This window comes from Meles meles, chromosome 6, assembly GCF_922984935.1.
Source record: "Meles meles chromosome 6, mMelMel3.1 paternal haplotype, whole genome shotgun sequence".
NCBI classification, from domain to species: Eukaryota; Metazoa; Chordata; class Mammalia; order Carnivora; family Mustelidae; genus Meles; species Meles meles.
Genome location: NC_060071.1, coordinates 148,967,744 through 148,983,505, shown reverse-complemented (window position 1 = coordinate 148,983,505; position 15,762 = coordinate 148,967,744). Strand labels below are relative to the sequence as shown.

Genomic DNA, 15,762 nt, shown 5'->3' with positions numbered 1-15,762 from the left:
CAGGAACACGTTGCCCAGCCCAAGGCGTCGGCACCTGCACCTTCTCTCAGTGACAGAAATGGAGCCCAGGGCTCTGCCGCGTGACCCCTCCCTCAGTCATGGCATCTCTCACCACCTGCCTTCTGGCGTCCGACAGACGGGGCAGCAGAGCGCCCTCCCTCCCTCCTGGCTTCTCTTAGGGGTAACATCCAGCTCTGCGTTTCCCCACTTGTAAAGTGGGCATGACTGCGTGATCAGGTCGGAGAGGTTGTGAGGACAGAGCAGTTCCAGAAGGCACACACTCAGCACGGGGTCAGGGTTCTTGTCTGCCCGTTGGCACCTGCCCTGGGTGAGCGAGCACCTGCCTCAGTTGTGGCCCCAGCGGCGGCAGGTGCCCCTGACAACGGCTCCAGGGACAGCCGTGTGCCCCAGGCGATGCCGCCTGTTCACCGCTGGGCACAGGTAGGCCCTGGTCTGGTGGACAAGAGCCCACGGGCTGGTGCCGGCGGGATGTGGTGTCAGGCGGAGCCCAGGATTCAGAGGGTCGACGTGGGGCTTGCATGGCTCTTTCCACAGGTTGCATTCCATCCCTTAGAAGCCGTCACCAAGCGGCCACTTGATTGTAGCCAGGTCTGGGCTAAATCAGCGATGTGTTTGTGGCTGGAAGCATCCGGCACAGACTAGAACCATGTGCCTCAGGGAACGAAAGGGCTTTTACTCTCACACGTCCCTTGTCGCTGGACCACCTGCGGGTTCTCGAGTCTGTGCGCTTTGCCAGCATAAGTGCGTCCTCCTCATGCCGGAGACACGGGCCGACCGTGTCGTCTAGAAAGTAGAGCCACGGAAGTACTCTCTCGGGAGATTTGTAGCACGGCAGGGTGGGGTCAGGCCTGGCTGTGTGTTTCTTTCTGATGGGCCAAGTGTTCTGTTTCTCACCAGAGATGAGGAGTTCTCGGTGAGCTCGGTCCTGGCCTCAGACGTCATACACGCTTCCCGCCGAGATATCCCGTGTATATTCAGGGTATGTTTTCCGTTCCTTAGAGAAGTCTCGTTAACCCTAATAAAGGAATCCCGTGCTTAAGATGGAACCATTCTTCGGAGCATTTCAGTATGCCGTAGCAAGAGCCCAGCAGATGTCTCGCTCCAGGTGCCTTCCCTTGTGTTGGGGTCCCTCCTGCCCAGGGCCCCTTCTCCCCCATGTCACCCACACTGCCTTCCGGCCCGCACCCCACCTGGTCTGTCTGTGCAGTCCCAGCGTGCCTGAGGCTGGGAGCCACCGTGTGGTCCTTTATGAGTGGAATGTGCCCCCGCAGCTCCCCTCCCTGGGACTTACTGGTCCTCAGCTGGAGCAAACAGCGGGAATCAGTAGATGTTTCCCGGCAGCGTGTTCGCTGGCCGAGGTGGAGAGTTCCCCCCACAGAGTTCCTGTTAGGTGGTGTGGCATTAATTGTGGGTTAAGGAAAGAGTCACCCCCAGCCCTCCACTGGGACTTTTTATAAACACCGGAGAATTTTCACTGACCCCAAATTGAAGCCCAAGAATCCTCTTAACTGAACTCACCTATGCGCCCAGAAACTGCCATCCCGTGTGCTTACAGCTGACCTTCTGTAGCAGCCGGCGCCGCCCAGGCTCCTGGACGTGCTCGGGGCACAGTCCCAGCTAGGCATGCGTGGGCAGAGCATTTTTGTGGGCAAGTCTGTTTTCCCGTTTTGTTAAGTAAGATCATTCAAGAAACGTTCTAAAGTGGACTCGCTCCATCAGTGTTGGCAAAAAAGCACAGTCTGACAAGGAGGGGACGCGGGGCGCCTGTTCGTGGCGGTGGAGCCCCTCCCAGACTCCGTGGGTGCGCGGAACCGGGACTCCGCCGCCACCCCGAGCCAGTACAGGGCAGCGCGGCCTCGAGCCCGGGACGCCAGGGCCAGGCTGTGGGCATCTGTGTGCCGTGCTTTGGTTGTCTTACGGCTCTTTTCTTTGTCACGAAGGTGACAGCTTCTCTTTTAGGGACACCTTCTAAGACCAGCTCACTGCTCATTCTGACAGAAAATGAGAACGAGAAAAGGAAGTGGGTTGGGATTCTGGAAGGACTGCAGTCCATCCTCCACAAGAACCGCTTGAAGAACCAGGTCGTGCACGTCCCGCAGGAGGCCTACGACAGCACGCTGCCTCTCATCAAGGCTGTCCTGAGCGCCGCTGTCATTGGTGCGTGCCCGGTGCCGCGCAGGGCCGTACTCGTGATGCAGGGGACGGCGGAGCGTGTCCGCGGGTGACTGTGGGGCCCAATCTGCCCTCCCGCAGCCGGCAGCCGCATGGTGTCTGCGGGAACCTAGTGCCTGTGTCTGCTTTGAGAAGCGAACGGTGTGTGTCAATAGTACTGACGTCCGTGTGTTCTTACCCCTCCTGCCGTGACAGATGGGGACAGGATCGTGGTCGGCCTAGAAGAAGGGCTGTACGTCATAGAGGTGACCCGCGATGGTGAGTGCCCGGGAGCTGCTGTCTGCCCTCCCTGGTTCACACGCATGGGTGCGGGAGGAGGAGCAGGAACCCCAGGAGCGAAGCTGTCTTCGGGACGTGTGGATTCTGTAAACAAAGGGAAAGGCAAACAGCTGAGAAGCGTCACCTGCGGCAGATCAGACAGATGTTTAGCAGACGTGTGTGGCGCATCCCCTGGTGCCTCGGAGTCGGGGCTGGGCTCTGCCCGCAGGTTCAGCTGAGCACAGAGACCCACCGGCACCACGGGTGGGTGGCGAGTGGCTTCCTGCGCCCACTGAGCTCGTGGAGGACAGGACTGAGGGCGGAGATGGGGGCAGGGAGAGCCTCCTAGAAGGAAGATGATTTACTGAATTCCTCCATGTGCCGATGCCTTCCTGAAATTCCCTTCCTCCGCTTCAGAGTGGGGTGTTTCCTTCTTCCCGGCAGAAAATGCAAAAGCAGCCCTGTCTCCTCTCTTCACCATCCTGTGTCTCAGGAGAGAAACGCAGGCAGATTAGAACTGGCCCGGCCCCTGGGCCAGGCTCTGGGCACATCCCCCAGAAATGAGGAGCTGCCCCATGGTGGCCAGCGTTCCCTTCTTGCTGAGCCTGGTGGGAACACGTCACCAGGGTTGCTCCTGCCGGCCGGCGCCCAGGGCTATTGGGCCCTCAGGTTCCAGACCAAAGGCTCTGCTCAGAGAGCCGTTAGTGCAGGTCCTACACCAGTTAGGGTATTGGGGATAGTGGGTTAATTTGGGGGTGGCTGCTTTCAGAGAGTTTATCTGAGGGTCCAGTGAGGTTGGAGACAGACCTTCGCTCCCCACGTGCAATGCAAGGGTTCTTATCTTCGGGGACGAACCGGGAGGAGATCCAGATCCACCCCCCACCCCACCCCCCCCGAGGTTGCGGTGTGCTCGGCCTCTCCCAGTCCAGGCGGCGGGGGGTTGGGGTGCTGGTACCATGGAGGCAGAGGGAGGAGTGTGAGATTGGGGTGGCCCCTGGGGGCTCCTGAAGGAGGGCGCTGCCCTGGCATCTGCAGGACCCTGAGGTTGGCAGGGTTGGAGGCACGTTCTCGAGCGTGTTCTAGAGCTGGCTAGCAGGGAAGGGAGCCGATGGCGAGGTTTCCAGCGCGCTTGCACGGGCGCTCCTGCGCCACTGTGATTCCGCTGTTCCGTTCCCGCAGTGATCGTCCGTGTTGCTGACTACAAGAAAGTCTACCAGATCGAGCTTGCTCCCAAAGAGAAAGTCGCCGTCCTCCTCTGCGGCCGGAACCACCACGTCCATCTCTGTCCGTGGTCTGCCTTCGATGGGGCAGAAAGCAACGTTGACATTAAGCTTCCAGAAACAAAAGGCTGCCAGCTCATCGCGACCGCGACGCTGAGGAAGAGCTCCTCCACCTGCCTGTTCGCAGCTGTGAAGCGCCTGGTCCTTTGCTATGAGGTCCAGAGAACTAGGCCTTTCCACAGGAAGGTCAATGAAATCGTGGCCCCCGGCACTGTGCAGTGGATGGCCGCGCTCAAGGACAAGCTGTGTGTTGGCTACCCGTCTGGGTTCTCTCTGCTGAGCCCCCAGGGGGACGGGCAGGCTCTAACCCTGGTAAATCCCAATGACCCCTCGCTTACGTTCCTCTCACAGCAGTCTTTTGATGCCCTTTGTGCTGTGGAGCTCAAAAGCGAGGAGTACCTGCTTTGCTTCAGCCACATGGGACTGTACGTGGACCCACAAGGTCGGAGGTCACGCATGCAGGAGCTCATGTGGCCTGCGGCGCCTGTTGCCTGTAGTATGTATATGTTTTTCTGTTGCCATATCCCTGTTGCTGCTCGTCACCTCGACAGTCAGCATGCGTTCTAGTTCGCTTTGGTTTGTGTCTCAGTCCCTCAGCTGAGAGTTAGAGGGGGCCGGGAGGGGGCCGGGAGGGGGCGCAGGCCCCCGCATCTCTTCAAGAGAAGGTGTGCTCCTGACTGCACCTCTCGGACCAGCGGGAGGTTGGGGGGGGGGTGTCCCTCTTGCGCCAGCCTCCTGCCGGCGACGTCTCTCTCTCCCGGAGCGCCAGGGCTTCGCAGGGGCCCCTCCGCTGAGGAACCCGGATGGGCAGGATTTATAAACTCAAGATAGAGGGTTTGGGTACCAGAAGATACCGCAGCTCCAGGGTGCAGGTTAGCTCCTGCTGGGACAGAGGTGCCTGCGGAACTGCTAGGAGCCGTGGCCCTTGTTTGCCTAGTTTCAATGGCCTGCGGACAGGGTCCCCGGACAGGAGCCTCTAAGGCCCGAGCCCAGTGAGTCAGGGCCCCAAGTCGGCTCTGTGGGGACACGTCCCACGCAGCCTGCTGTCTGGGCGCTCTCAGAAGACTCTACAGCTCAGATCACCTGCTCAGTGTAGCCCGAGTCAGAGAAGCAGCAGGTCGGGTGGAGAGCAGGGAGTGAGGAGACGGTCACAGGGCACATGGTGATGTTACCGGATGGGGGCAGGGTGGGAGGCGGGGGTCCTATTTTTCCTTAATTACCTAAAAGGATGACCTTCTGTGTGCCTCACGGCCAGCCTCGCCAAGCTGGCAGAGTCCCCAGAGGTGTTGGAAGTGGGACGCTGGGCCGTTGAGGTGATCCGCCAGCCTTCAGCTTTCTGGGCCTCTGCACGTTCCCCAACTCAGTCAGCCCCCAGCCAGGGCGGCAGACAGGCAGGCAGGTGATGGCTGGCCAGGTCCCCTCCTCGCCGCACCCCATCGTCTCCATGGGCAGCCTGGACAGGAGTGGCCTCAGAGCCATGCGGCAGCCCTGCCTATCAGGGTCTTTTCCTCCTGAACCCTAAGTTTTGGGAAGTTTATTGTGGAAAGGTCACTGCGTGTGGTGGTTTTGGCATCCTGGCTGTGTGGCTGGCCCGCGCACCTCGTGCTCCTGTGTTGGCCCGCCTGGTTCCCACTCCCCTGCGTGCACACCGCACACCCCACATCCGTTGGCAAGCGGGCGAGAAACGACTAAGTTCGGGCTGGAGAATGAAAACTCTTTGCCTCCTTGTTCCACGCCCGTGCTGTGCGTTCCCGTGTGTCCTCATCCGTCCCAGGCACGTAGGGAGGCATGGGCGGTCCCATGTGATTTACAGTTTCCTTTAGACTCCGATGCCTCAGTTTATCAGGAAGCCACACACGCCTCTCCTTAGTTCCTCGCAGAGGGAGCCCCCATGCCGGGGACCTCCGTGTGGAGGACGGTCCTCTGAGAGTTCCTGCAGGGAGTTGCTGTGCATGTCCCCTCTGTGGCGGGCGCTGCTAGTTCCAGCCTCTCGGCTGCTTCCTAAAGGCTCTTTCACCTCCCCGTTTGTGTTCAAGAGCGAGGGGCTGACCGCGCCCTGGGACTGTGACGGCAGCACAGCAGGAGAAGCCTTTCAAAGGTGCATCTTCAGTCAGTGACGCGTGACGGAAGGCAGGAGGGCCGGGGTGCACGCCGAGCCCTGCCAGCTGCGTGGCGGCACTGGGGACCCCACGGCGGGCCTCGCCCTCCTGGGCCGTCGGCTCCCGCGACCTGCTCTTCTTCCCCCGAGGTTCAGTCTTACTGCGGTTCTAAAGGTGGGGACTGTCCCCTCAAGCCTCAAATGCCAGATGGGCCCGTGGTCCCTGGTGTGTTCCTGTCCCCACCTGGCAGTGTCCCATCACTCGGGACGAGGGGCAATTGTCGTTCCCCCGCAACCAACCCCCCCCACCCCGTGGGGCTCCTCACAGGAAGCTGGTCCCGGGTGTGTTGAGGCCAGAGCACGGGAGGGCCGCCTGCACACACCTGGAAGGACCAGTCCCGAGAGCGAGCTGGCGGGTTCGCTGGGGCCGAGGCAGGCGGGGTGGTTGCCCCAGAGCTGAGCAGCAGTTTGGTTTGGGGTTTTAAAGGTTCGCTGAGAAATCTGACTTTCTGCATCTCTTAAAGGAATTTGCCTCCAAACAGAGCGCTCGCCCCCACCTCAGTTCCAGGCACGTTGAGCCTAAAGCGCTGGTTTCCGCAGTAGTTGCGGGAGGAAGCGAAGGGGCAGCTCCGCACGGCCGCTCGCCACCTGCGCCGTGTGTGGAAGGCGCTGCGCGGGCGCAGACGGCCGGTGACGCAGCCCGCGTGCCCTGTGTCCGGGGACCTTGGGAGCGAAGGGTCCTAGGGCGGGAGCGTGCAAGTCCCTACCTTCGAGCGGGTTGCGCCTCCGAGCGGAGGGCGGCGCGGCCCGAGGGGCGGGGGCGCAGGGGCGCGGCTCGCTCACCCGCCTGCCCCCCCCCCGCCCGCGCCAGGTTGCAGCGCCTCTCACGTCACGGTGTACAGCGAGTACGGCGTGGACGTGTTCGACGTGCGCACCATGGAGTGGGTCCAGACCATCGGCCTGCGGAGGGTAAGGCCCCGGGCGGCGCGGGGCGGCCCCCTCCCGCGCGCCGCAGCCCTGCACGCCGCTCCCCTCCCTCTGCTTTCCCGCGCAGATACGGCCGCTGAGCTCCGACGGCTCCCTCAACCTCCTCAGCTGCGAGCCTCCCCGCCTGATCTACTTCAAGAGCAAGTTCGCGGGTGAGGCTCTGCCCGCGGGGCGGGGCGGCGGGGCGGCGGGTCACCCGCCCGAGGGCCGCGCGGAACCAGGGCTCGTCCCCCTCCCGCAGGAACGGCCCTCAACGTGCCCGACACGTCTGATAACAGCAAGAAGCAGATGCTGCGGACCAGGAGCAAGAGGCGCTTCGTCTTCAAGGTGCCGGAGGAGGAGCGGCTGCAGCAGCGGCGGTGAGCGCCCGGGCGGGGGGGGGGGGGGGGGGGGGGGGGGGGGCGGCGGGGGGCCGTGGCGTTTTCGGGAGTCTGCAACGCGCTCCCCTTTTCCTCAGAGAGATGCTTAGAGACCCAGAGTTGAGATCCAGAATGATCTCCAACCCCACCAACTTCAACCACGTGGCCCACATGGGCCCCGGTGACGGGATGCAGGTGCTCATGGACTTGCCTCTGGTGAGCGGGCGGGGCGGGGCGGGGCCTGGCGCGGGGCGGGGCCTGGCGCGGGGCGGGGCCTGGCGCGGGGCGGGGCCTGGCGCGGGGCGGGGCCTGGCGCGGGGCGGGGCCTGGCGCGGGGCGGGGCCTGGCGCGGGGCGGGGCCTGGCGCGGGGCGGGGCCTGGCGCGGGGCGGGGCCTGGCGCGGGGCGGGGCCTGGCGCGGGGCGGGGCCTGGCGCGGGGCGGGGCCTGGCGCGGGGCGGGGCTGCAGGCTCTGCAGTCCACCAGCTTAGACTACGGGCTGCCGCGTGTGCAGAGCCGGCCGGAGCCCCTGCCCCACCGCATCTCGGATAGAACCCCGCGGCGCCTCACTGCGGAGCTGGCCGTGGTCATCTGCGGGTCTCTGACCCCCCGGGCGTTTACACTTGCTGGTGTCTGTCACCATTTCGGGCTGTTAGTGTTTTGTGGGGAAACTAGCTGTCAAAAATGACTTCTCAGGAACATCTTCGTCCGAGAGGTAGCAGAGCTTTTCACTCAAAAACGTGAGCTAGACCCTGTGACCCAGCAGTCGCACTACCGGGTATTTACCCCAGAGATACAGATGTAGTGACCCAGAGGGCACACACACACAGACACCACGGACTGCTACGCAGCCATCAAAAAGCCGCAACATCTTGCCATTTGCAATGACATGGGTGGAACAGAGGGTATTAGGATGAGCCGAAATACGTCAGTCAGAGAAAGACAGTTACCACATTTATCACAGTTTACCAGTTACCACAGTTATCACATTTCACTGATGTGAGGAACTTGAGAAACAAGACAGGATCATAAGAGAAAGGAGGGGAAAAATGAAACTAGATGAGACCAGAGAGGGAGACAAACCATAAGAGACTCAATCTCAGAAAACAAACAGGGTTGTTGGAGGGGCAGGGGTAGGAGGGATGGGGTGGCTGGGGGATGGATATGGGAGGGTGTGTGCTATGGTGAGTGCTGTGAATGGTGTAAGCCTGATGACTCACAGACCTGCACCCCTGGGGCAAATAATACACTATATGTTAATTTTTTAAAAAACATGAGCTAAGATTTGACTTTGCCTAAAATCATTCTTCTCAATTCTTAGCTCAAAATTATTCTGGTGCCACTGTCCATGGAGCGAGGTCTCGGGACCCCTGCCTTGCAGTTGGTCTGGGTCCCAGACATGCTTCTGCCCTGCGGTCTGCCTGGGCGCCCCAAGCCTGCTCACTACCTTTCTCTCCACCCAGAGCGCCGTACCCCCCTCCCAGGAGGAAAGGCCTGGCCCTGCTCCCCCCAACCTGTCTCGGCAGCCTCCACCTAGGAACAAGCCCTACATCTCATGGCCCTCATCAGGTACCAGGGTGTCCGAGAGCGGGGGCCTGGCCTGCCGGGGCTCTGGACTCTTTTCCCTAAGATGGCGGCTGTCCTTTTTCCACAGGGGGGTCGGAGCCTGGAGTGGCTGTGCCCCTTAGGAGTATGTCCGATCCTGACCAGGACTTTGACAAAGAGGTAAGACTTGCCTTGTTCCAGGGCGCCACTGAGCGTCTGCAGCTCCTCGCGTGGGGGAGAATCCGAGTGGTGACGGCAGCTTCACCCCGCCTCGACCAGCCTTGTGGGGCCCAGCAGGCCCGGGAAAGAAGGGGCCGGGGTGCGGCCTGGTCACTGCCGCAGAAGGAAGAACGGCCTAGTGACAGGTTGGCCTGAGAGCCGCGCCGGGCTCTGTGACCCTGAGCCTGGTGGGAGAAGGATGTGGGATCCTGTTCCCGGGTAATGACCTGACCAGCATGTTCCTCAATCAGACCAAGGCCTCTGGAACCAGGCCCCCTTCCGGGCTCTGCTCCCGAGGGCCTGGACCCTCAGGCGCTGGTGGCTGCCCCACCTGGGGGTTTGGGGAGCCACAGAAGCCTCCCGGGCACTGACGAGTAGGGGGCTTCCTGCTGAATGACTGAGAAATGAACGCCTTTCCAAGAAAAGCCCATCCAGCTTCTCCTTCTAGACCGTGTGTCCCCCTGCACGCTCCCATGTAACTCCTGGTGGCTGCGTTCGGGCGGGTGTGCAGGTGGCCTGGTGCGTCTGTGAGAGGCTTCCACGCCGGCCTGTCGCCCCCGTTCTCTGATGGCTGTTCAGGATCAGGGCCTGCGGAGCCAGCATGGCTCTGCTCTTCCTCGGGCACCCCGGACCCTGCCGTGGGGGGGTGTGGCCTTCTGCTCCTGGGGGGAGTGGGGGTGGTGCGGGAGCCCATGCTCGCCAGCCTCCACGCACTAGGGAGCCCCACACCCTGCCCGGTGGCTCCTTGGGAGTCCCACCCGGGGCAGAACAGGCGAGGCCGATGCTGGTCTTCCTGCAGCGTGGGCCGGCCCTTCTCCTCCAGGCCCAGCTGCGCGCCTCCGCCCCCTCCCTCCCTCCTGGAAGCTCGTCTCTCACTGTGAACGTGGTCTGTTGCAGACACTGATCCTCACGCAGTCCGTCTGTCTCATTCAGCTAAGGCGAACAGACGTTCTCGTGTCTCTTGAGTTCGGCGAGGTTTCCTTTTGGTGCGTCATGCAGTGCTGTTTGTTTGCGAGAGAGTGTCCTGACTCTGAGACCGTGTTTGTAGGCAAGGACCTGAGCTGACTGACTTCGGAAGTGGACGGTGCTCTGGCCCCATGCCATTTCTTTCCCTCCAACTTGAAATGTTGTCTTTTTAGTATGTTAAACCCCTTTGTTGACGTGTTTCTGGATAGTCTGTCCACCAGTGGATGGGTTCTTTTCCTGTCAGCGCCGCCTGTGGGAGATCGGGCAAAGAAATCTCTGTTCCTCCTTTCTAACGGTTTCTTAGCTGTTTTTATTTTATGCACGTAAATTTTATTTCTTTTAAGTGTATTTATTAAGTAACATCTACACCCAGTGTGGGGCTTGAAACCATGACCTGGGGATCAGGAGTCCCGTGCTCGTCAACCGAGCCAGCCAGGCGCCTCACTCCAAGTTTTAAAACCAGCTTGTTGGCTTCACAGTAAAAAAAAAAAAAAAAAAAAAAAGTAAAAATTGTGTTGAGTTTTTCGTTGCGATTACATTGATTCATAGATTAATTTGGGGGCTGCCCACCATCTTGACCTTCCCTGTGTGGGAACATGGAGTGTCTCTCCAGTTGCTGGTTTCCCTCCAACAGGTAGTGCGTGTTTGTGGTAAGTGATTCTTACGGATTTGGAGGGGTTTGTTGCCATTGTGAATGGACTGCAATCTTCCGCCGTGCACCCGGTGGTTCTGGCTGGGGTCCGTACAAGCTGGCGACTCTGGGCCCTTCAGTGTCTCCCTACCTTGATGTTTGGTTGATGGCCTTGGAGTTCTGTCTCTTGGACCCTGGGAGGGGGTGGGGTGCAGAGGTGGTGTTGCCTCGCGCAGTGCACTGGGGGGGCCTCCTGAGAGCAGAGGTTTAGGCCCGCGTCTCACCGGGCTAAGGCAGGGTTGGTGGGTGTCAGTCAGGTGCTTTCATGAAAGGTTTCCCTTTGAAACCCCACCTTCCCGGGGTTTCTCTCTGGCCTGTTTGTGTCGGGGGGCGGCCTTGCCTCCTGAGAGTCGGTCCTCCCTGGTCGTGATGTGTTGTTTCTTGGAGTAGATACGGTCTGGGGTCCTTCGGTGGACAGTGTTTGTCAGTAGAGCTTGTGTCTTGGGCTGACCTCGGCCTCCTTTGTCCCCAGAGCTGTACTGGGCTCAGCTCTGATCTGCTCTCAGTAGCCACAACGTACCCGTTTTCTCTCCAGGAAGGTTCCGTAGAACACCCTCAGAACCGCCAAACGCTGCCGCCTCTAGAGGTAGGTCTGGGCTTTTTCTCTTAGTCTACTTTTTTTCCCTCAGCTGAGTATTTTGACAGTTTCGAACCTTCAGAAAAGTTGCACGAACACCAGAGTAAGCGTCCCACGTGAGCCTCATGCGACCTGCCTCCCCCGGCTGGGTTTGTGCGGGAACGCCCCGCAGAAAGGAAGGTGCGGCCTCGCCGGAGCCCCGGCCTGGTTCTGCGCGCGTCTCCTGAGGGTGCAGCCCCCCTCCTCCCCGGCGGGGCTCGCCTCGCACCTCGGTGTCTCCCGGGGACTGTTCACGCCCGGGGCCTGGCCGCTCTGAAACCCAGAGTCCAGTTAAGGAGCACCCGTGGGTTCCGTCGTCCTGCCTCTAGTCTGAGTCCAGCCTCTCTCGTGATGTTGAATTTATGAAGAGTACAGCTCTCGAGCAGAGCGCCCCTCAGTCGAGGCTTGTCTGAGATCTTGGAGAACAGTGAAGAGCTGCCCCCCCCACCCCAGGTAGCGTTCTCCCCAGGGACTGGCAGATGAGTGTGTGTAAGCATGTGCCTGTGCGCGCAGCCGCACACTTCTGAACTGTGCCGGTCGGGGGGGACTGGGCTCCTTCTTTCCGCTTCCCCAGCCCCCGGTCTCACCATGTTGCGTGGGTCCCCTTGACCCTGGAGCTGGTCCTCCGTCTTTCCAACGCTGCCTCCTCTCGGGGTTCAGGTTAGAAGTCCCAGGCTGGGGGCGCCTGGTGGCTCAGTGGGTTAAAGCCTCTGCCTTCAGCTCAGGTCATGATCTCAGGGTCCTGGGATCGAGCCCCGCATCGGGCTCTCTGCTCAGCGGGGAGCCTGCTTCCCTTTCTCTCTCTCTGCCTACTTGTGATCTGTCAAATAAATAAAATCTTTTAAAAAAAAAAAAGTCCCAGGCCGGCCTGCCACACAGTGGACAGGGGACCCCCCGAGGGGACTAGCGCACCCCCAGGCACAGAGCACCCGTTCGTTCCGCCCCGCTCTCGTGTGTTCACACTCTGGGAGGAATGTGAGTGGAGCTCGTTCGTGCTGCTCTAAAGTGAACAACTCCGTGGCTGTTCAGTAAATTCACAGACTTGTGCAACCACCAGCTAAAGACCAAAGTATTCCATGGCCCCAAAACCCACCCCACCCCACCCCAGCGTTTTCTCCCGTTCCTCCATTCCGCCGCCCATGGCAGTACACATCTTTGTTGTGTCTCTGCGGGTGTGCCCGTCGCGGACGTCTGCCGCCTTCTGAGCCTGGCCTCCTTCACTTAGCGTAGAGGCGTCAAGGTTCATGGACGTTGCAGCAGGCGTCCGACGTCCCCCATTTTACATCCTCCTTGTCCCCGGGTGGACACGTGGGCTGGACCCAGCTCCGGCTGCTGCGAGTAGCGCGGAGAAGACCATGCACGGACCCGCGATGGTGCGGGCGCGTCCTCACGTCTGCGCATCCAGCCGCGGAGGACGGTTCGCTTTCTGAAGAGCCGGCGGTGTTTGCCATAACAGCCGCGCCGTTGCACACTCCTGCCAGCAAAGGGGGAAGGGGACGACTTCTCCGTGTCCTTGTCACTGCTTACCCTTCCTTTCCTTTCCTTTTTTTAATAGCCATCCTGGTGGGTGTGAAGTTACCAACCTCGTTGTGGTTTGACTCGCATCTCCCTCATGACTGCTGTGTCCAGCCTCGTCTTCCTGCGCGCGCTGGCGGCGTCTGTACCTTCGGAGAAACGTCCAGTCATTTGCCCGTTTTTGTAAATTGAGTCGTCTTTGGTTAGGGGTGGGAGAGCACGTTGTGTTACGTGGACACTTGGCCCTGACGGGAGGTGCAGGTGTTTTCTCCCTTCCTGTGGGTCGTGTTCTCACCTTCTTGATCCTCCTCTGGTCTTCTAATTTGGGTGACACCCAACCGTTTTTCTTCCGTTGGTCGTGCTTTTGAGGTTGTAACTAAGAATTCATTGCTGAATCCCAAGTCATGAAGATTGATTCCTTTTCTTCTGAGTATTACGGTTTTAGCCTTCACGTTCGGGTCACTGATCTACTGGGAGTCTTTTTCCTCGTGTCGTAAGGTGGAGATTCAGCGCCACCTTCCCTCGTCGAGGTGCCTTGGTGCCCTTGCCAAAAGCCAGTGGACTGTGGTAACACAGATTTATTTCTGGACTCGGTTCTGTTCTGCTGCTCTCTGTGCTGATGCAACACCACGCCGGTCGGGGTACTGTTGCTTTTCAGTGCATTTGGAGGAGTAAGTTTGGGAAGTGTGGCTCTCCCGGTTTTTTTCAGAGTATTGTTTTGGTTGCTCTGGGCCCCTTGCAATTCCATATGAATTTGAGGACGGCCATTTCCCATTTCTGGAAAAAGAGCTGTCGGAATTTCAGTAGGGACGGCGCTGAGGCTGTGGATTGTTCTGGGGGTGTCCTGCCGTCCTCGCGATGCTGGGTCTTCCATCCACGGACATGAGAGGGCTCAGGCCGTCGTTCCGCTGCAGTGTTCTCTACTGTCAGTGGGCAGGTGTCTTGCGTCTTTGGTTAAATTTATGCCGGAGTTGAATAGCGCTGGTGAGAGCGGGCATCTCGTTTGTGCCTCGTCCTAGTGGGAAAGTTGTGACTTGGCCACTCAGTGTGAAGTGAGCCGTGGGCCTTTTATCACGCTGAGAAAGTTTATCATGAAAGAGCATCTTGTCTGACTTCAGACTGTCTGGTTTCTTCGCTGTAGAGTTGTTCGTTCCTCTTTGTAACCGTAATTGCTGAGTTATTTGTGGGTTTCGGGTTGGGCTTTGGTTTGTGATCGCTTCACGGGCGCACTGAAGGATGCTGTGAAATGCTCGTGGAGGGTTGGCGTAACCAGACAGGAGGCGGCGGCGGCCCGTCTTTCCCCACCACTGCCCGCAGCTGGAGGGCTGCACCCAGCCTCCGCAGGCCCGGTGCGGGTGTCCTTACGCTCTCCCCCTCCTTGTGTTAACAGCCTGACTCCGACTCGACCAAACACTCGACTCCATCGAACAGCTCCAACCCCAGCGGCCCCCCCAGCCCCAACTCCCCGCACAGGAGCCAGCTCCCCCTCGAAGGCCTGGAGCAGCCAGCCTACGACGCCTGAAGTCACCGGCCTCGCCACCACGGGGCCGGGGAGCTGGGGTGGGTGGCCCGGTGCCCGTGCCAAGACTGAGCTGACCCTCCAGTGCTGTCCAAGGAAACGTAGACGCAATATGTAGATGTGGAGATGAAAAATCCTTATTATAATAATGATCCGTTTTCTGCCACATGGTTGGTGGGGGGGGGGCCCGACCCGCTGCCCCGCACCACGGTGGGACAGCACCGTTCCGTTTGCACAGGAAGGACCAGCACCTCGCCTCCCCCGCCCGGAACCAGCTGCGGCTGCCGGCCTCCTGCGTGGTGAGCCCGCAGGCCCCGCGCAGCCTCCGTGACGAGCCTGTTCCCTGCCCCCTAGGACCTTAGAGAATCGTAGGAAGTTGTGTTGCAGTCCCCGTGTCCCTAGAATCTTGAAGACGGGAACGTGGAGGTTAGTTGGTGGCCTTTGTCTTCGCTTAGCCATTGCAGTCAGCCGCAGACCTTCTGCCCACCGTGTAGCCATGGCCAGAGGCCCCCGGAGCCACCCCTGCCCTGGGCCCCGTGTGTGTGTGTGTGTGTGTGTGTGAGTCCACTCAGTCACAGCCGTCAAGTGTCACCTGTCTCACTACTGTGAAGTCCCCGCGCTCGCACGGCTGCTGCGTCACCGTGAAGGTGGGCGTAGCGAGCTGCCACTGGGCAAGAGGCGGCCAGCAGCCCCGGAGCCCCGCTGCGGGCGCCGGACCCCCCCCCCCCGCCCCTGTATGGAGCCCTGTGGTTAGTGCCCGTATGCATCACGTAGACTCGCCTGACACTCCTGCACATTGGCTCTGCCCGTGGATTTACTCTCCCCCTTCCTTGCTGCTGTGTTGAGTAATCAGGTTTGTGCCCTGTCCTGTGAAAGGCTTAGGATTAACTGGCCAGCCGGCGGCGCTGGTCTCTGGCCCAGGACGGGCTCTGCCCTGCTCTCCCGCTGGCCCGCGTTCTGGCGACGCTGTGGAAGCCGCGCACTTCCCGTGAGGCGGCACCGAGGGATGTGGGCACCACACACCCAGCACCTGCTGTCCGCCGCCCCCTGGGCCTTCTGCTGGGGCTGGCACCTGCTGGGGGGTCTGGTTTTTACTTTTTTAATGTAAGTCTGAGTCTTTGTAATTATTGAATCGTGAGAACATTTTTGAACAATTTAGCTGCCAATAAAGCAGAAGACAGCAGTTTTCAAGTTCTCAGTGGCTTGTCTGAGTGCGATGACTTGTCTCCCTGCTTGTGTCCCAGTGGGCGCCGGTGCTGGAAACCTGCCTGCAGCCGCCGCTCTTGCTCATTTGCCCTGGGGGGTCCTGCAAAAAGCACCTGTCTGCCCGCGGCCGGAGCTGGTTTCCAGTGGGACTCCGGCCCTCCAGGGCTGTGACGGGGCTCCTGGGGGGGGGGGCGCACACGGACGCGGAAGGCAGGGACTGGCTTGGCCACTGCGGGGAGAAAGGGCCCCCTGGCTAGGTGCTCCTGCGTGCCTCCCAGTAGCCAGACACTGGAATTGGGTTAGAGTTTCAGC

General features: G+C 60.4%; 1 protein-coding gene across 1 annotated transcript in view; it reads left to right on the top strand.

The window, feature by feature from the left end:
- Window positions 1–15,442, top strand: part of CDC42BPB (CDC42 binding protein kinase beta) — a 99,284-nt gene extending 83,842 nt beyond the window's left edge. The window contains 12 exon segments of the mRNA XM_046008756.1: window positions 919–1,000; window positions 1,962–2,178; window positions 2,389–2,451; window positions 3,631–4,227; window positions 6,701–6,798; window positions 6,884–6,968; window positions 7,058–7,175; window positions 7,274–7,391; window positions 8,637–8,742; window positions 8,828–8,898; window positions 14,116–14,142; window positions 14,144–15,442. Coding sequence (XP_045864712.1) covers window positions 919–1,000; window positions 1,962–2,178; window positions 2,389–2,451; window positions 3,631–4,227; window positions 6,701–6,798; window positions 6,884–6,968; window positions 7,058–7,175; window positions 7,274–7,391; window positions 8,637–8,742; window positions 8,828–8,898; window positions 14,116–14,142; window positions 14,144–14,362 — 1,801 coding nt within the window. The 3' untranslated portion in view covers window positions 14,363–15,442.
- Window positions 15,443–15,762: the final 320 nt, after the last annotated feature.